The 19,044-nt window shown below is 48.8% G+C and overlaps 9 protein-coding genes across 9 annotated transcripts; 4 read left to right on the top strand and 5 right to left on the bottom strand.

Annotated features, from left to right (window-relative positions):
- Positions 1–197: 197 nt before the first annotated feature.
- On the bottom strand, positions 198–1,170 carry N7473_010832 (uncharacterized protein; the record flags this gene model as incomplete). The annotated part of the gene is made up of 2 exons (XM_057156771.1): positions 198–929; positions 1,099–1,170. 2 exons carry the CDS (start codon positions 1,168–1,170, stop codon positions 198–200), a joined length of 804 nt encoding a protein of 267 aa, XP_057005426.1.
- A 1,789-nt stretch (positions 1,171–2,959) lies between these two features.
- N7473_010833 (uncharacterized protein) lies at positions 2,960–3,955 on the bottom strand (the record flags this gene model as incomplete). Its single annotated transcript, XM_057156772.1, has 2 exons — positions 2,960–3,739; positions 3,887–3,955. 2 exons carry the CDS (start codon positions 3,953–3,955, stop codon positions 2,960–2,962), a joined length of 849 nt encoding a protein of 282 aa, XP_057005427.1.
- Positions 3,956–5,092: 1,137 nt separating this feature from the next.
- Positions 5,093–6,761, top strand: N7473_010834 (3-deoxy-7-phosphoheptulonate synthase; the record flags this gene model as incomplete). The annotated part of the gene is given in 5 exon segments (XM_057156773.1): positions 5,093–5,293; positions 5,420–5,482; positions 5,564–5,619; positions 5,755–6,060; positions 6,075–6,761. 4 exon segments carry the CDS (start codon positions 5,440–5,442, stop codon positions 6,759–6,761), a joined length of 1,092 nt encoding a protein of 363 aa, XP_057005428.1. The 5' UTR covers positions 5,093–5,293; positions 5,420–5,439.
- Positions 6,762–7,951: 1,190 nt separating this feature from the next.
- N7473_010835 (cytochrome c oxidase assembly protein COX14) lies at positions 7,952–9,530 on the bottom strand (the record flags this gene model as incomplete). Its single annotated transcript, XM_057156774.1, has 2 exons — positions 7,952–8,899; positions 9,065–9,530. Coding segments are annotated over 2 exons (954 nt in total), but the record flags the coding sequence as incomplete, so codon positions are not given.
- A 228-nt stretch (positions 9,531–9,758) lies between these two features.
- N7473_010836 (DUF2458 domain-containing protein) lies at positions 9,759–10,654 on the top strand (the record flags this gene model as incomplete). The annotated part of the gene is made up of 3 exons (XM_057156775.1): positions 9,759–10,177; positions 10,272–10,311; positions 10,373–10,654. 3 exons carry the CDS (start codon positions 9,759–9,761, stop codon positions 10,652–10,654), a joined length of 741 nt encoding a protein of 246 aa, XP_057005430.1.
- Positions 10,655–10,878: 224 nt separating this feature from the next.
- On the bottom strand, positions 10,879–11,653 carry N7473_010837 (C40 family peptidase; the record flags this gene model as incomplete). Its single annotated transcript, XM_057156776.1, has 2 exons — positions 10,879–10,888; positions 10,944–11,653. 2 exons carry the CDS (start codon positions 11,651–11,653, stop codon positions 10,879–10,881), a joined length of 720 nt encoding a protein of 239 aa, XP_057005431.1.
- A 1,709-nt stretch (positions 11,654–13,362) lies between these two features.
- Positions 13,363–13,706, top strand: N7473_010838 (uncharacterized protein; the record flags this gene model as incomplete). The annotated part of the gene is made up of 2 exons (XM_057156777.1): positions 13,363–13,555; positions 13,684–13,706. The coding sequence occupies 2 exons, from the start codon at positions 13,363–13,365 to the stop codon at positions 13,704–13,706; spliced, it is 216 nt and encodes a 71-aa protein (XP_057005432.1).
- A 1,081-nt stretch (positions 13,707–14,787) lies between these two features.
- N7473_010839 (RTA1 domain-containing protein) lies at positions 14,788–15,711 on the top strand (the record flags this gene model as incomplete). Its single annotated transcript, XM_057156778.1, has 2 exons — positions 14,788–15,432; positions 15,493–15,711. 2 exons carry the CDS (start codon positions 14,788–14,790, stop codon positions 15,709–15,711), a joined length of 864 nt encoding a protein of 287 aa, XP_057005433.1.
- Positions 15,712–15,958: 247 nt separating this feature from the next.
- Positions 15,959–17,572, bottom strand: N7473_010840 (Zn(II)2Cys6 transcription factor domain-containing protein; the record flags this gene model as incomplete). The annotated part of the gene is made up of 2 exons (XM_057156779.1): positions 17,249–17,572; positions 15,959–17,188 (listed from the first exon to the last, which is right to left on the bottom strand). The coding sequence occupies exons 1-2, from the start codon at positions 17,480–17,482 to the stop codon at positions 15,959–15,961; spliced, it is 1,464 nt and encodes a 487-aa protein (XP_057005434.1). The 5' UTR covers positions 17,483–17,572.
- Positions 17,573–19,044: the final 1,472 nt, after the last annotated feature.

A 19,044-nucleotide genomic window follows, 5' to 3' on the forward strand; every position in this document is an offset into this window, starting at 1 on the left:
TCATAAGCATACATGATAGAGTTGCTCTGCTGATCCGTCGGTTCGTCGATCCAGCGCCTTCATCCCATAAGCAAAATGCTTCCCGAAAAAATACCGAATTAACGCCGCCCATACCCCAAGGACAAAAAAGAGCAAATAACGAGCGCATAAACCATGTGCTGGTAAATGGCGCATGAAGACAGGGTGTGGCCTCCGATTCAAGTCTCGCCGAGGACTTCCTTGGCCATATTGAAGGCAATCTGGTTCTTGTCGCGGGGAACATACCAGAACTGGACCTTCATATCATACTCCAGCTGCTTGAGTATAGCATCAATGATCCGCCACAGCTCTGCGTTCGCAATGGCGTGACCACTGGTCTTCTTCCAACCATTCTCCTTCCACTTTGGCAGCCACTCCGTCATGCCCTTGACGACATAGTCCGAGTCGGTCTTGATGACGAGGGAGTGGAGCGGGTAAGTCATCTCGTTGTTCTTGGGCGGGTCGATCTGCCAGTTGGTATTCAGGACGAAAACGCGAGTCAGGGCCTCCAGACAAGCCTTGAGCTCGGCGGTCTGCGCAGTGTGCTTATCACCGTCCAGCTCGACGGCCAGGTTCTTCTTGTTCTGGCGGCCGAAGAAGATGCCGATTGAGGAGCGGGGAGTGTGGCCGGTGGTTGAGAGTACGCCGCAGACGGAGACTACTAGACATCCGATATGGTAGACGTGGTTCATGCAGTGTGGGCATTTGAAGGTGGATTTGGGGCATGCGACAAAGACCCATTTGTCGTCGAAAGCTTCGATATCTTCAGGCTTGATGAAGCCGTTGTTATAGATTCCGATTGGGAATGTACGGAAAGGAGCCTCTTCGACAGCAGTGGCATCGCCGTCGGTCTTCAAGTGATCAGGCGGATGGCATGACTCTCTATGGTCCAGGTCCATGGGAGAGTATTCCTTAGACTTTTGATTAGCGCACTGTGTTGTGTGGCAGATCATGTTTCCTGATCCTGGGAAAGTAGGTGTGTGAGGATGGCGGAGAGGAGAGGAGTAAGTGAGCGTGGGAAATATTTCAAGCTCTCCAAAAGGCAGAAAAACAGACTGCTCTTTGAGGATTCAGACTTACCGGGATAGGGAGCTGAGCTTGGACTGGCTTGTCCTTTCGCTTCTTCTGCCGCTTCATCAGGGATCGCTGCATATTGGTGATTGGATGGGAAAGGTCTTGAAGAAAGGCGGTGGAAAGGCGGTCTGGGATGAGGGTGAGTCAGGAAGATGAAGAGGGAAATATCGAGAAGAGAGACAGAAAATGTTTGTGGGGGTGAGTGTGGAAGATAAACGTCGAATGTTTGATGTTGCCGGTCAAAAAGGTGAAGGTCCGAGACAAGACAAAGGCGTCTCCAACTCCGCGTTTGACCTTTCTTTGAAACAGAACAAAGACCTAACCACACTTGATTTCGAATAATCTAGAACTTCTAGAAACAATGAAAGACTATTAATTCGGCGTGAAAGTATGAGGCAGTTGAATTTATCCGTCACTTTCACGTCACTTCTATTTTTGGCCTTTCTTGTTCTTGCCAGGCGTCGATGGCGATGATCAAAGTAGCTTCGGGTACATCATCTTCGTTGATGTTATAACATCGTCTCTGGGGTTCTGCGTGAGACAAGAGTGTCCGTATTCTTCTCTATAACAAAGCAGGGGGCTGCAGTTTGGTATCTTTGGTGTCAGGGTGATTTGGCCGTTGCTCGACGGTGGATTTAGGCTTTGCAGCTTAGTATAGGAAGGCTAGTTCTTCTCTAGGCTCAAGAGTCATCCCTAATCGCTGGCTAGGTTATGTACCATCTTTCTATTGCGTCTTGGTCCACGCATCCTGATCTAACCCAAGTCTTTTGCTTTTGCGTGCTTCGGTAATAATGTAGCGGAGATAACGGTGGGCTCTTGAGGTGATAGTGTGCGGGGCTACACTACAAACAATGAAGAAACTGTCTGGAGTATGGCACTGTAGAGGTTGCAGTATCTATCTGGTGAACCTTAGTGATTTAAGAGGGAAGGCGGGGTAATCACAGCAGTACCATGCCTTGCGCACTATGTACTGTCGTTGATATCGATCTCATACATACATATTCTACCCAGCTTTAGTAGGTACATAACATCACTAACCCACGAATGAAAAACGAAGAGGCAGTCTAAAGTGCACATACTCGCATATCCCTACCTCCTATACCAAATAATCGCCGACCAATCATACTAGCTCGCTTAACTCAGTTGGTAGAGTGCGTGACTAGTAATCACGAAGTCGCTAGTTCAAATCTGGCAGTGAGCATTTCTTTTTGTGTTTTTCTTTTTGGGATTTCTTAATCAACCTTGACCTATTGTCGATTTAATGTCGATAGATGTTAACATTTGAAATGATTTAAATGTGCCTTTTTTTTCCACGGTACACTTACCGAGCTATTCATTTCTGGCCCTCCGCGGCTGGGTAAGGACGCGCTCCGCGGGCCATGCTTGATGGTTAGTCAGAGATATATATCCACTTAACTAGTTAACAACGGTAAACACAGTTAATACGTCGCGTAAATTATTTACCTATAAAAGTAGAATTCCTATTACAGAAGCTCGAATTGAATAATACTCATATTCAATAATTGAAATACATGCGAACCCCAAGGACTCGAGGAGAACGATGGACCTGCCATTCATTGTTCGATTTTACCTCCGAGCACCCTCGGGCCTCAGTATTGACCCAGCCAGACCATGAAAGAAAACAACAAGCCCTTGGTAAGCAAAACTCCAGAAACCGCAAGCCATCCCACCCCCATCATCCCGGAAGAACAAAGAAAAACGCCATTCCCAGGAAATCATATGCCCATGGCCTGGTAGACATCACGCCAGCGAAAAAAGGTATTGTACATAATGAAAAGAAAGAGAAAAAGCAGATACAGAAGCAGTCATCGACACCTCTGATAGCACCACACACCGCACTCTAGTATCAAGCGCGAATGTGGCTATAGTGCCCGGGTACCTTGCATCGACACTTATTGCAATCTGCACGGTAGCCCATGACGAGAGGGGATCGTCGGCGTGGGGCTGCAGTGCACGTGGAAGTGTGATGATTATCAACGACAGGCGGCGCTTGCTGGTATACACCTGAAAAGCCAGTCGAGGGTGCAGGTGAGTCAGTCTGGGTAAAGCTGGGCGGGAAGTAGTCGCCCATTTCCGCGTCCGCGTCTGCATCCCCAATATTCTCAGGTGTACCCATAACCGCGTCATCATTGTCACTGGTCGGAGTGGGTATCCCTGGGGAAATCACATTGGTACCTGCCATGTCCCCCGTCACATGTAGATGCTGTGGTGTAGCTAGGACAGGCGAGGCGTCGGCTGGGAAGTAGCCGTGCGTAGGAGTAGTGGTTGGCACGCCATTGATAGTCAGGAACTGGTTGACTAGCTGGTGTGGAATTGGTGAGGGTTGCACACTGCCAGGCTGCAGCCATGGTGATAGATTGTCGCCGCTGGCCAAGACAGGGCGCAAGTTGTTTGCCATGTTGCCCTCGGCGCCGAGGTGCAGCATTGGGGGCCGGTGTCCATGCGCCGACTTGGCCTTGTCGGGATGGCCTGCGCCCAGGACTGGTGCACCTTGTTTCCTGAATTCCCGTTCATCGTCCGAGGAGTCGATGGGAGTTAAATTGGAGGAGCGAAAGCGCAGCGACTGGTCGTGATCGGCTGTGTATTCGGAACGCGCTTCGGGGATGGAGTGCCATGGGCGGAGCCTCTGGATATTTCGATTGAGTTGTTAGCAAAAGCAAGAGCAAGAGTAAGACCGCGATAAGTAGTAGGGGAAAATGCGAGTATGCATGCTGTAGGACGCGACGGGACGCGCTTTGACGTGCTCATGGGACCGGGCCAAGGTAAGACTTACCCTAGACTCATTTGCGCCGAGCAACTCCAGGTCCTCGTCGCGAGGGCGCTTGAGGGACTGGATGAACATGATGGGTGGAAGTGGGAAGAAGGAAGAGCTCCAAGAGTGGCCAGCTCGAGAGGAGGAAGCTTGAAGGAACTCGGAGATAGCCTGGGGAAGTAAGGGGACCAGAATTCACTAATTAAAAAGGTGGAGAGCTGAATACGGCAGTTGCCGTCAGGGCGGATCCCCCGACTTCTGCTCTGCTTGTGGAGTGGCTGCTTCTAACCTTAGCAATAAGCAATCCCATTTAGTTTAGAAGTTGGCCTTGGGACGCGATCGGATGAATCTCGGGTATATTTAGAGGAGAATTGACGTCGAGAAGATTAAGAAACTACGATAAGATGAATTGTCTCTCACTTGAAGATGTATACTAAATGTCCGAATAGTTCGTATACTCGGGCAGGTCACATGAGTCGGGGTTGTACAGTCCCTCGTATACTTTTGCATCTGGACATTCTCCTTGTCCTGGTTACCTGACACAAGAGCGCAGTAGCTTCAATCGTGGCAGCTTTAAGACTGTCAATTGACAATAGATATTTCAGCTATGGACTTCAATTCTCCTCTGATCCCCGTATTTCGTCTCAACTAGCTAACCTCCATGAAGGGCTGATCCGCTCCACAGATCGAGCGGCGCCCTATGCTTGACATCCTGACACCAGACTCTGGTCTATGACGTGACCGACCGAGTCCAAATGGGGGTATCTGACATCTATCAGATTGTACGATTGTCTCTCAATGTGCTTGTCGTGTGGTTTGCAAGGTGTTGGTTACACCTGGACGGGGCCTGAAGAAGAGTGTGGCAATCTGGCGGAGAGGGCTAGATTCCACGGAGTATGATCTTTGAACCATTGGCAAGATTCCGATCTGACTGATCTGACTTGGTTGCACGACCAGTGTCTGAAGGCCCAACTTCCCAAGGGAGGAGTGCGTGTGTCTGCAGCAAGTCACAACGAGTGCATTGCGGGCCATGTGATTGGCTCGGTGGATCCGAGGTGTTGAACGAGGACGAGGACGATATCGGACGACCTTGCAGAAATTGAGAAATTATTTGTTTGTTGTAAGGAGAGGGGGGATTGGGCAATCTGACCGATCATACAGGAGTGAGAGGGGTGTATATATTAAAGAGATATTTTCCATCTCATAAACATTTCTTTCCCTCTAAGATCTTCATTGTATAGAAGCTCTTTACTCTTCTGCCCTGCCAGTTCCTCGTTGGCAAGAAACCCAAAAAGGAGCCAGCCGCTCGCCGAAAATCCACCGCGGAATCAAATCTGAGGCCCACTTTTTGCCATCGGCCTTTTTTTACTCTCGTCCACACTCGCTGGCTTCTCTTTAACACTCTTGTAAAAAAACATCTTCAAAAAGGTGAGTCTAGTGCAATTCTGGTTTTGGTCTTGTCGGATTTCTCAGTCTACAAGCTTGAGATCATTCAATTACCCTCCACCCTATTCCTCCCACCTGTCAACCAGTATATTCATTTTCGCATCACAGTACAATTGACGATCCCCGCCATGCCTCTCGTCAACACCACCGAAGTGAATGAGGACACTCGTGGTATGTGTTTTGTCTGGTCTTTTCTCAATTGAGATCCAATGCCTCAACATGAACCAACTAATTCTGTTTCCTCCGCTTCAGTCCTCGGCTACGACCCTCTGCTGTCGCCTCAGTTCCTTCAGACCGAGATCCCCGCGGTGAGTCATTTTTTTTTTCTTGCAACACCCCGCCTTTCGTTGCGAGAACCATCGCTATCACCACGCCGAAACAAATAAAACTTCTATTTGAAATCAATCAAAAGTCCTTCAACTAATCCCTTCTCCCTTATCCAGCCCGAGCGTGCCATCCAGACCGTCCGCGCCGGCCGCAATGAAGCCATCGAGATCATCGAGCAGCGCGATGACCGTCTCCTCGTCATGGTCGGCCCCTGCTCCATCCACGACCCCGACACTGCCCTCGAGTACGCCCGTCGCCTGAAGGAGCTCGAAGGCAAGCTGAACAAGGACCTGTGCATCATCATGCGCGCCTACCTCGAGAAGCCCCGCACAACCGTCGGCTGGAAGGGACTAATCAACGATCCGGACATCGACGAGTCCTACAACATCAACAAGGGCCTGCGCGTCTCCCGCAAGCTCTACGTCGACCTCACCAGCACCGGCCTCCCCATCGCCTCCGAAATGCTCGACACCATCTCCCCCAGTTCCTGGCCGACCTGATCTCCCTCGGCGCTATCGGCGCCCGCACCACCGAGTCCCAGCTCCACCGCGAACTGGCCTCGGGCCTGTCTTTCCCCATCGGCTACAAGAACGGCACGGACGGAAATCTGGGCGTTGCTATTGATGCGATCGGTGCTGCGGCTCACCCGCACCGTTTCCTTGGTGTCACCAAGCAGGGTCTTGCGGCTATCACCAAGACTGCTGGTAACGAGCATGGTTTCGTTATCTTGCGTGGTGGTAACAAGGGTACTAACTATGATCGGGAGAGTATTCGTGGTGCGCGTGAGGCTCTTCGCGCGAAGAAGCAGCGTGAGGTTATGATGGTGGATTGCTCCCACGGCAACTCGAAGAAGAACCATCTTAACCAGCCTATTGTCGCGAAGGAGGTTGCTGATCAGCTGCGCGAGGGCGAGTCTGCTATCGTCGGCGTCATGATCGAGTCTAATATCTACGAGGGTAACCAGAAGGTTCCCCCCGAGGGACCTGCTGCTCTTCTCAAGGGTGTCAGTATCACCGATGCTTGCATCAACTGGGAGATGACGGTTGATGTGCTGAATGATCTTGCCGATGGTGTGCGTGCTCGTCGTGCTCTGCGCGCGGCTAAGTCTAATGGCTCGCACTAAGCGAGTAAGCATTGCATTGCAGGCTGATGGATATCTTCTTCTTCTTCTTCTTTTCTTGTCATTGAGTTTTGATGGGAATCAGCTATCTTCCCGGGAATTTAAAAAAGTGTGTGGTTTTGTCATAGATACCTAGTTTTTTATGCTGCCATGCGGACGAGCGTTTTATTTGTCTTGTTAGTGTTTTTTGTGATGGGGCTCGGACGCGAATATGATGATTTTCCTTTCCGGTTTTCAATCTTCCCTGCCATATAGAAGTAAATATAGTTTCAGAAAGAGAGACTGTGGCTGCAAGTAGACACAGGAATCAGGAGAGTAGGGTAAACTCAACTCCCAAGTCCACACACGTTAAGTGAACCTAGGTATACCTTCAGGTCAAGTCCTAGTCTGGGGAAAGCTCCAAACAAAAAACAATATACCCCAGACGCCCCACCCCCATCCTCCTTTAAAGTTAACTCGATCTAAATTCTGACAGCTAATCTCTCCACCGGACTCCGATCAAATCTGCAAATCTCGATCCACCGCGCAGGGGTCCAAGTCTAGACGGGATGATGTGGTCGTGGTGAAAAAAAGAAGCCAGCGACGGGCAAAGCGCTCTGCCGCGGCCGGGATACCGGTTAGGGTATAGCGTGGGGCTTGATCGGGGGACCGCTTTTCCACGGCTGTTGGAGGATGGAGACGGATTTATTATTTGGGGAATTTTGAGTGGATGAGTTGTGATTCGGTGGGGATCGAAGGGGATGTGTTTTGTTTTTGGGATTGGTGGTTGGTGTGGTTGGTGGTTCTCCTGTAGGTATGTATGTATGTACTACTTGTGGATGGGAGGATGTGGCCAATTGAGAGTGGCTTGGTATGTGGTTTGTTGAATGGGGCTTTGATTGTATATGTATTGGTTAGGATGGGAAACCTGATTAAATGTAGAAAAGTGTGGTTAATGGAAGGCGATGAATACAGGAAAAGACTGGAGGGGATATGGGTTTATTAGAGCATGGAGACGGTGTGGGGCTTGGGGTAAAATGACAATTGTGTGGTGTTGCTTGTCTACTATTATTGCTTACTCGACAAGATCCTAACTAGGTAGGTGTAAGTAGAAGATCGACAGCTAAAACGCTGACTACAGGCTAAAGTACTAGGCTAGTGACCTGGGTAGTACTAGGCTACTATGTAGCATGCTAACGGGACAAATGATCAGTGGGTGGAGAAAGGAGCAGATTTTCTATGTACTGTACACAATATACACGGCCATCCTATCTTGTCTATCTTCTCTGACAAACAGACTGACCTCAACCTAAAACATCCCCAAGCAGTTTAGAAACACAGTCCTGGATCGGAGTTCGAAAAAAGAGGACGAGAAAAAAGAACACAATGCAACGCCGAAAACCCCCTGTCACGATGAATGCATGCTGCGAGGAAGAGAGGCACCTCGCCACACGCCATGCAAGATAAAACACTTCATATAGCACTGGTTGGACTGGGACTGGAGCTGGAGTCTGGTGGTAACACCCAGAAGAAGGGGGACGTACCCGAGCGGGAGATAATGAGCGAGGGTCGAGATGGGGAGGAGAGTGGAGACGACCTTTCTTGTCCCAGGTCCGAGTGATTTGGATTTTTGTTTGGATTGATTCCCCAAGTCAATAACAACGATCAAATTCTCTACCGACCAGTCAACCAACTTGTCCAGCTGCGTGTGGTCTTCTTCGCTGCCTGCTCTGCATTCTCCGCAAGTACGTCCAACTGCCCAGGTACCGGTGCGCCGGTCTTCGCCTTCGCCGCGTCAAAGGCCTGCTGGGCCTGGACAGCCTCGACCACGCTAGGCTGGGCAGTCTCGGTAGCCACAGCGGCCGTCGAAGCAGCTGCAGCGGAAGCACCGGCGTCCTCGGCATTCATCTTGTCGAACAGGAATCGCTTGGCCTTGGCCCATGGCCGCTGTGCCTTCTCCTCGGCGCGCTTGCGCTTGACAATCTCCGCGATATCTTCCTTCTCGATGAGCTCTAGTTGCTCGGTGGTGGCGGCGCCGCTGGCCTTGGCGAGGCGTGCTTGCTTCAAGTTCTCCATCTCCTTCTCGATCCAGAGCGTGCGTTGACGGCGGTTGTAAAGGGTCAGCGAGACCATAGAGTAGACTGTGAGGACACCGCAGACACCTAGAAACGAGGAAGCGAGTCAGTCATGCAATCGCTCTAAATATTGCAACCATCATCAATCACAGGTCGGGGGAATCCATATCCATCATGAACTCAACCCCTTCCCATCCCGGAGAAAACCGTATGATCACCCGAACATCCCAATTCAAGATGGACGATACGTACCCGACGCAACAATCAACGAATAAACCATGCCCTTGTGTGCGCGATTCGCAAACCTCCGCCCGGACTCAATCCACCGATCCACACCCGAGCTCTGCTGAGCCATCCGGGCAGCCCGTGCCTGCGCCCGCAGGCGCTCAACCTTCTGCTTCGGCGTCTCGGGCTGGCCATCGGGACCAGTCTGTGGTGCAGTCGGCTTAGCCTGCTTCGCGTTGTCCTTCGATTGCATGAAGCTGGGCAGCTCGTAGGGTGCGCCGTTGGGCTTGGAGCTGGCGTAGGGCCCCGTGGCCGTAAACCGCGTTGCGTCCGCCGCGGATCGGGACATTGTGCGGGTGTGAATGGGGTCGGCGGCGATGATATTGGCGGTGAAATCGATCAGAGAGTATGTGACTAGTGAGAGAACCCCTCGATTGAGAGCGTAGGGGGTGTTGTTGGTGGCGGCGTGGATGCACTGGAGGGTTTGAGGGTGGGAAGGTTAGGTAAATTTTCAGCGGCCGGAGAATGGCGCCAAGACATTCAATTCCAACAGCTTCACGCGGCTTATCGATACATAGAGACATCCGCTATCCTGCCTTGTGAACCCAACAGGCATCCGGTCTGGTTGTCCGAGGATCAAATTTCTCTCACTATATGGTTCTCTTTTAATTCTTTCTTCCTCTCTCTTCATCTTTGACCACTTCATTATCGCCTGCCCAGGATGGCAGAGAACCCTTACAATGCCTCGGACCTGAATTCGGTCCTCTACACACTATCCAGCTTGACTGCACCAGGAATTACATCCCGAAGTGCATCTTCAAGTCAGTCGGGCACTCCAGACCCTCGTCAGGCTCGCCGGGAGCAAGCCTATACACCACGAGCGTCGACTTCCAATACACCAGGGAGAAAACCGTCAACGTCAACTACCTCAGGTGTCGATCCATCAACCATCACCACCTGGCCTGCAGCGCTTCGATATGTAATGCGCACTGTCGGCCAGAATGAGGAGACCCAGCTTCGTATTCGCGGGCTGATTCGAAGCCAGCATAACCACGAGCGACAGTGGTGGAAGGGTCGTGAGGCCCTTCTGGAGAGACAGCAAGCGCGCGGAGATAAGAAGAAAGAGCTTGACGCTGTATTGTAAGTATTGCCCAGTGGAACTGCGCATCAACTCTATGAATCACTTATATCATGATCATTTGGCATTGGGTGGAAACTAACGTCGCCTGGTTAGACGCTCTATCGGCGCACCTATTGACTCGACAGCGACCTCTGTATGCTATGACCTAACTCTTGATGGCATGGGCCTTTTTTTCAACTACTGACTGTACCCAGGATGAAAATGCAGAACGAGTCGAGCTGGAAGACTACGACATGAAAGTATACAAGGCTTCTGCACAAATGGCTGATGCGCTCATGGCAGAGCTTCGCGGGATGAAGATCCCCTTCTTTGTGCTTCACAAAAACCTGATTGACTCAGACATATCAGAGAATGTGCCCCAAAATTACAATATGGACGGAGCCGCGGATGCAAGACCATCCAGACTGAACAACTCTGATCTTGCCGATCTACAGCGACGCATGCTCGGATTACTGGAGGATCTTTGCAAGGAATGACGATTCTCGACAGATTACTTTTTCTTCTACTTGATACCCGATTGTGAAAGATTGAAATGGCTCGATGATTTGACAGATGACGAAAACCAGCTAACGATTCTATTTCGGCGCTCAATACCACGGACTTCCAATAGTCAACTTCACAAATTGATGAATACAAAAACATGAATGAAACAGTACAGAATATTTCTCTCTATCCAACACCTCTACCGCTCAAAATCGGATTACCAGAATCTGCAAGTTTCAGTTAGCCAATCATCCCTCGTCCAAAAAATCGGTGTTATCATACCTCATAGCGTAAGGGCAAATGCTCTCGCCACCATATGAAGTCCAGATAGCCTGCTCGCGAACAGGAGTACCAGTGTGCGCAGCATTGATCATCCAGCCATCACGAATGAAGATACCAACGTGGGAAACACCCGACTTGCAATTACCATTCTCACCCCAGAAGATCAGATCACCCTCCTTAGCCTCAGCACGGGGAATACGCTTGCCCTGGCTGGTAGCATCGTACTGTGTCTGCGCAGTACGGGGAATCTTCTTGTTGAGCGCCTTGCAGAGGGAGAACTGGGTCAGACCGGAGCAGTCGAAACCACCGCCGGAAGGTCCATCGCAGCCACCTCCACCCCAGACGTAGGGCAGACCCTTCTCCTTCTCGGCGGCGTTCACGATGGATGCGCCAGAGCCGGAGCCACCGCTGCCTCCGCCGGTGCTGCCGCCGTCACAGTGCTTGGTGACATAGCCGCTGGAGCCGGTTTTGACGTAGTAGTCGCTCACGTAGCAGCCGTCGGAGGTCTTGTCCCAGAGCTCATCGCCGCTGACGTTGGTGCCGGCAGCCTGGCAGGTGATGCTGAGGTCGGTTCCGCGCTTGTAGGACTTGACGATGCCGTAGTTGGTGCCAGGACCGGAGCGGCAGTGGAGATCGTCGGCGTTGACGGGGTAGGCGCTGGCCAAGGGCAGGGCGATGGCTGCGGAGAGGGCGAGGAGAGAGAAGTGCATGTTGATTGTTGGATTTGTATAAGTAGAAGAGAAAGGAAGAGAAAGGTTGAGAAGAAGATGTTAGTCTTTGTCTTTAGACTGTCTTGATGATTGAGATTGTTGTTGAGCTGATGATCTGAACTTCGACGGAAATCAAGTTTCTTTTATACCTATTCTTCTTGCTCTATTTTCGATTCTATCCAACTTGCCTCCTAGAAAGAAACAGTATATCTCGTGAAAACAACCAGTCTTCTCGCAGAATACCACCCTACTTCGTATCCCAGCACGCCCCAAACAGGGCATCATGAAGCCGATCACCATTCCTCGTATACCCTACTTATCATCCCATGGGGCCAAAATTCGTATTGTGGGTCAATTATAGCAACACCAAAACGGACCCCACACCACACGATCTGCATTCTGCAAGTTCTAACGATTTCTCTTGATCGTCGAGCCAACTTTAAATGTGCTTGTGCTAAGCTGATCGCTGATCGCTCGTATGGTTCGTGTTCCCGGGGCCCACGAGGACGCACCCATTCAGGTACGGGGATTGATACGGGTGGCTCCTAAAAATAGAACCTGCAGGGAAGAATAAGCCTCGTTTAGCGTTGCCGATCATCGTATACTGTAGACTGCTGTATGTGACCCTGGGGGCAAGGAATAAAGGTTGATCTCGGGGATTTAAAGTGGTCTATGCTTGTTTGAAGTCGGATTTGGTGATAATCTGCGAGCTAGTCTATCTTAGGTAGGCGTCATAGGTTGTTTGGGATTCTTCGTTGTGGTGTGGCTTTTCGTATTGTTCTTTAGGGTCATTTGCGGCCTTGTTCAGTTACATTCAAGATGTCTTGGCGACCTTGGTTTGTTGCTTGTCGCAGCTTGTTCTAATATTAATCTTGAACCCTGAAATACTGACTAGATCTTGTCAGGGTCTGGCATTATCGCCGATCGCCTTCATCTTCGGTGTCGAGATTTCCCTTTCCCTGGCCGTTCATTAAACCTATTGTCGGGCGCGATGAAAGGAGTCAATACGGATTCCCCTTAGACTCTAAGCCCTTAGAAAATTGGTACGTCGCATAATACAGTATGAGCTATTGAAACCCCACAGCCAGGGGCATCTATACTGGATGGTGTTTGGCAACGCTTAGCATTCGGCCCAGCCCCATAATCCGCATGAAACTACTCCCCATCTCCGAAAGGTCTCCAAGGCCTGTCACAATGGTTTAAGATATAGATGAGAGGGGGTTAGTGAGCAAAGCATTAGAGAAGCGCCATACTATACCTGTGATACGATGAGTACTGTCTGCGCCTCAAAGCTAAGACAGAAACCTTCATGTCCGATGTTGTCAAGAGCTTGTCCTTAAAGTTCTCCGCAAGATGCGCCTCGACATGGACACAAGAGAGATTATTCTCGCCAGGAGAAAACGTCGAAAGTGACAAACGAAGTGATTCAGTGAACATGTGACGAGAACCGATTCTAGCCACTGGCACAGGGACACACTTTGTAAGTGGAAAGTCCGCGTCAATAACAGTCATAATCTACTAGTGTCGAAGATCTTGTTAGTCCGTAGCTAAATGATGAAAGGCAACAGAGAGATAATTCCTGAGCCGTCTTCCGCATCTTCGCGCGTACATCGACCAATGTGATGAATACAAGAAGAACGCTGTGCTCCGCCGTAATTCCTATGATCCTCTTCAGCCGATCATCGCCCAACATTCCTTTCCAAACCCTGATGATCGACTTCGTGACTGGCCTACCTCGGACGAAGAAAGGGTTCGATACGGTCGTCATGTATACCTGCATGTCGAAAAAGCGCATCGGTCGACGCCTGGAAACAAATCTTGGAAGGATTATGACTGGACTACAGCGGTCGAACGCAGTTACCGGCGAGTCGCTACACAAGCTGATGTTCGGTGTTGACTTGCGTATGTCATGTAACCTAGAATGACCCTTCGAGAAAGCAAGTTACACATATCCAGTTGGACCATTTGAAGACTTGCTGTTCTCTATACCCAGGATGTTCAATTGTCGGTATTCTTGTATGTAAGTTTAGGCATGATCAATTTGGAAAATTGATATGGTGTGTCTTTTTTCAATTGAAGAACAAATCTTCAGTCAGATTTCTGAGGTTTTTAGACCATACAACCGTAGTTTATGGAGAGCAGGCTTCCCGTCCGCTCTGCTCTACTTTAGCTTAATACAGTGTACAGCTTTTTTGCAGCAGACTATAACGCTGTAAGAAAAAGTTTACCCTCGCCCACCTATTGACACATTCTGCGTAGACAAGCTAAAATAGTTTGAAATTTTCGCAGAAATTAGCTCATCTCGTCAGGCTAACTCTCCAACTTGCTATAGATCCTCTCATAGTGTGGATCTCTCACTACGAGACTTTCGATTAGGAATAATTCAAGAAAAGACCCTAATTGCTTCTGAATTTGCACAGGAAGAAGATCGACACCCAAATGGCTTTTGAGAGAGCATTAAATTAGTCGTAGTGTAAAGATGCAAAATAGCCTATGTGAACCGGGTGGTAGGAAGCCCAGAATCAATATTGTGCCTGAGTTTTGAGGCAGCAAGGCAGAAAGTAAGGCCGTGGTACATAGTTGGACTTGGCCACTTTCGAGATTCTGCTGGTGTTTCTGCCCAGTGAAAATGAGTTTCCAAGTCGGGCCTAGGACATTGACCTTTCTTCAATGTGATTGGACGAAGATATTCATTGTGGAGTGCTGGGGGAGAATGATTCCAACAACTAGGTAAATCAGTGAAGTTGCCAACGGAGTGGAAGTATTTGCGAAAAATGACTGCACAACTATCTAGGTTGTAACAGAATCATTGGATTATCGATAATATTATAGGCAGCAGAATATTTGGACCATGAGAGAGGTTTACCTATTTTGGAAGGGTGAAGGGAAATGCGAGGTGCGAATACGAGGCTGACTGGAGATGCTTATTGGTTCACTGGCATCCACTTATTGCTGGCGTTCTTGGTGATGCATTTGAGCAGGTATACTGGCGATGAAGACAAAAGATATAAAGCTTCGATGCATTGGAGCTGGAATGTTTTCAAAAAATATCTTATTATCTATTCACTTCGAGCAAGCGCGTTTACACACACCTCGCCTTCACCGAAAACCTAGTGTTTCTTTCTCTTCGAAATATGGGCTCATCTATATACTTCTATGACCCGTCTCTGACGGCGTCCATCATATTCACCATCCTTTATATCTTCCCATTTATTTACCACTTCCACCTGTCCGTGGTCGCTCCCTGGACCGGAAAATCCAGCCGAGCAGGATACTTCATTCCCGTCATGATCGGTGCCGCAATTGAAGTAGGAGCATACGCCCTCCGAGCCGCCAGCGTCAAGAAACCAGATAACATCGGATTATATGCGATTTCATCGACACTAATTGTTATTGCCCCCGTGCTTGTCTGTGCTAGCCTTTATATCTTGATTGGTCGATTGATCCAATCTACGGAGAAGGAACCGTTATTGTTGTTCGGAAAGGTCTCCCCAGCCTGGATCCCCCGGATATTCGTTACGTCGGATATTCTAAGCTTCCTCACGCAGGCATCGGGGAGTGGAATTGCGTCTTCAAATAACTGGGAGGGAACTCAGAAGAATATCGGTGTTGGTGTTCTTATTGGTGGGCTGGTTTTGCAGCTGGTGACTTTTGCGCTCTTCCTTCTTATCGTCATTTGGTTTGATATGAGGTCGAAACCGTCTTCACAAGGTAGCAGTATGGAACGTGGGGTGAGATTGGTCTTGAACGGGATTTATGTCGCGGGATTCTTTATCATGGTCAGTTTTTTTCCACAGGCGATACTACGTTGACCTGGAAGTTGACTTACTCGTCCTTAGGTCCGTCTGATTTATCGAGTCATTGAATTTTCCATGGGCATGAACACTTATACTTGGACCCACGAATGGCCGCTGTATGTCCTCGAAGCAGCTCCAATGTTTATTGCCATGGTGACTTTGGGATGGTATCATCCTGCTCGGTGGATTCCCTCGGGTCTTCGTGCAAAGAGGGAGACAATCTCTTCCGAGGTAGATAGCGAGCCAATTGCGTTGCATTAGATGGGCCTGAGCCATGGGCGGCCTTTTGGAAGCTTCTGAGGGCATCAGTTCATCACTTTATTCTTTCTCTCCCTGTCTCTATGTTTGTCTTTGTCCGGTTTGGTGGACGTTATGCAACTGTCTATCTCACCATCGTGCTCCCTATTTATATTTGATCCAATTTTTCCTTGGCCATATCACATAGACATCCCAATGACAATTTCCTTTCCCAATCCAGGAAAATTTATTCCTGTTCACGGACGATACCTCAGTTCCCAATTGCATTACTTATGGCTCCACCCGAGGCAATATAAGTTGCCTGCCACTCCACCAACTCACGCATCTCCAAAGGCAAATTTTGGTAAATGGCGACACCCCATTGACAAGGAGTAAGGTTAGCCATCGGTGCCTTCAGCATCGACGGCCGCAGTATACAAAAAATGGGCCACATCATGACCGTTATCGCAACGAAATGAAGGAGTAGCAGTTGCGAGACGTGATTTGTGGGATCCACAAACTCCATGAATTCCTGATTCCCCATTCTTTCCCAGCCATTATAGAACTCGCTCAAAGCGATAAATCCTGCTCGAGCGGACTGCTGCAATCCCGTATATATGTTCAGGATAGCCTGGTAGGTGATCCTATGGCTGCTAGACTTCAGCAGTGGTTGGATACTTTCGAGTGTCAAGATACAAAATTCCAGCATATCTCCATCGCAGCATGTAGTCAGTGGGAGAAGTGGGAGGACACGGGTATAGATAGCTTCCACCGTAAGGGAGTCGAACATCTCGCTCCCTTTGTACATATTCAGGATACGCATGGTGATAATCGCGCAGCCTCGAACCATGACAACGAAATCGACCAGTCCGTCTTCCATGTAGTTAGATTGGAATGTAAGCGCGTAAGTAGTGGCTAACATCAAATCTAGCTCGGCTCTGGTGCACTGGTCGCTTTTTGCGAGTGCTTCACCTAATGCTTTAAGCGCCCTGCCTCTATGTGCTATGGCCATAGGTGTATATATAGCGCCATTTGGTGTGATTCGGGACAGGTGAGAAGCTCCTAGGCAGAGAATCGAGTGCATCAGATGTGGACACTGTCCGCAGTTTGTCAGCATACACACGTTTTTCATTTCAAGAAATAAGCTCAAACAAGGAAAGGGGATGTCTACCTCGTGCGCATATGCTGGCAGAGACGTCTGCCATAGGTCTTCACTCCCAAAAGGGAGATGCGGGTATGCGGTGATCAAGAAGTGATGTAAGAATCGCAGGTCGTCCGTGGAAAAGGCACCCGGAGGATGGTATGAAGGATTCTTCCATCCTGTCAGTGGTGATGCAGTAGGAATGCTAGATACAGTTTCATCGCCCTGTTCCTGTCGTCCGCGGGGCTCTTCACTTGAGATGGGTCGACGACGGCGTAAGAGCTGGTCTTTAGATGGATAAACACACACCATATTCCGGCCCACGCAGTTACAGCACGGGTCAGGCTGTGTTTCTTGACACTAGACATAATTTAGCTACCATAACCTGGATAAAAATTGCCGGTAGGGCCATGGTGCAACCTTGACTTTTCTGGCCTTGCAGTTCAGACAACCTTGGCGGGACTTTGTGTGCGGTCGCCTTTTTGTCCTAGCAGGTCTTGTTTCCGTTGGGGTTCCAAATGCTATCTCGGAATAGGATGATCCACTTTGTAACATGGGCTCGTAAAGATGTTGAAGAGGTAATTGACTCATAGGGACATCAAGCGATTGTCCCGAATCCTGAGATACCTCAGGAAGCCAAATCTCAAAATCCATCCTCGCTTGCTATACTGGATAAGACCGCGGAGAACTGGAAGATTGATGACGGAGCATAACCCGAACGTGATGAAGGCTGAAGTTGGGTAGTAAGTCAATGATGATTATCAATGATGATGACTGCAGGCAGCCAAATAATAATCGCGGTGGCGCTTACCGTGCCCACGCGGCTGAAATTTGCATTTTTGGCGCCACAATAGGCGCCTACGTCGAAACAAGTCACGCGGAGTATGAGAACCGAGAGGATAAAGGCTTGATGTACTGGCTAATATCGAAAATCTTCAATAATGGAATCAGTTGATTGCTTGAAATGCATTATGATCGTTGAGCGATCTCTCGGGTCTGCATCGTGGTACTTCCGAGTCCAGCACGAATACGAGTCCCAAATACCGCTATTACTTGGCGAACTAACCCGCTCGTGACGATGTTTTACTGGCCAGAAGGGCTTTAATAGCCAATTAGGCTTGGGAATTGCTGAATCGACGATACACCCCTTATTCTGGTTTAGCGTAGTAATAGTATTACTATATTCTAGAGTAGGGTGAAGTTATAACCCCCACAAATTTCAAAATCATCTTAGCAATCTTTAGTTGAATGGTATTAGAGCTATCTAGAAAGATAATTCGAAAGATATCTAATAAGACATTGAGAAAGGCAGCTAGAAAGACATCCAGAAAGACAGCCAGAAAGACATCCAGAAAGACCTTCAAATAGTGATTGATGTACGTCTGGTTAGTCAGTTTCTTTAGTTTCTAGAGGGTAATCTAACTAGAAGATAGTAATACAGCTACAGTGCTAAACCCATGGGAGTGTATTTTGGGCTTAGTTGACACTCTGCGTGTAATGGACTGCCGTTTTAGCCATCGGAAGACATTACAACTACATTTAGGGCAATAATAAAGCAGTATAATCGCACACCCCGACTTTACATCTTATCTTTTCCTTTTCGATTCTATTCCAAAGATCAGATTTCTCTTAGTGAAACACAAAGATGGCAAACCCCGCTAGACTGATGTCCATCGATGACCATCAGATCTTCAATATTCCGATCAACCAGAGCAATTCACCTCGCAGTCATAGTGATATGTTAAAACTCCCCGAGACAACAATATTACACATTACACCAGAAATTATCGATCAAAACCTGGCCTATCTCCCACTAGAGGATAAAGCTTGTTTTATTATAACAGCCACTTTTACTCCCAATACCAATCCATCCTCCACGATGAGCGACTACGAGAATGTCGACCAATCGACATATCAGGTGACTATACCCTTACAAAAAGACCCAAAATCATCTTTTGAAAAGGGGCTGTGAACGTAAGGCCAAAAATTAAATTACTCCGGCGACTTGAAAATGAGCACTTGAGATTATGCCTAGATTGTTGGAAACTCCATCCTACATCCCAAAGCACCGATACAAATACAGACAGTCCAACATAATCATGCATACTAAGTACCGGTATAATCGAACTTTGCCCATGCGCCAACCTCACATTCATGGATTGCATAAAACCAATCGAGCAATAATGTCCATGAGCTCAGGTGAATGGCATATCCCC

Source organism: Penicillium subrubescens, assembly GCF_028828155.1.
Source record: "Penicillium subrubescens strain IBT 31985 chromosome Unknown utg000007l_segment0_segment0, whole genome shotgun sequence".
Classification (NCBI taxonomy): domain Eukaryota; kingdom Fungi; phylum Ascomycota; class Eurotiomycetes; order Eurotiales; family Aspergillaceae; genus Penicillium; species Penicillium subrubescens.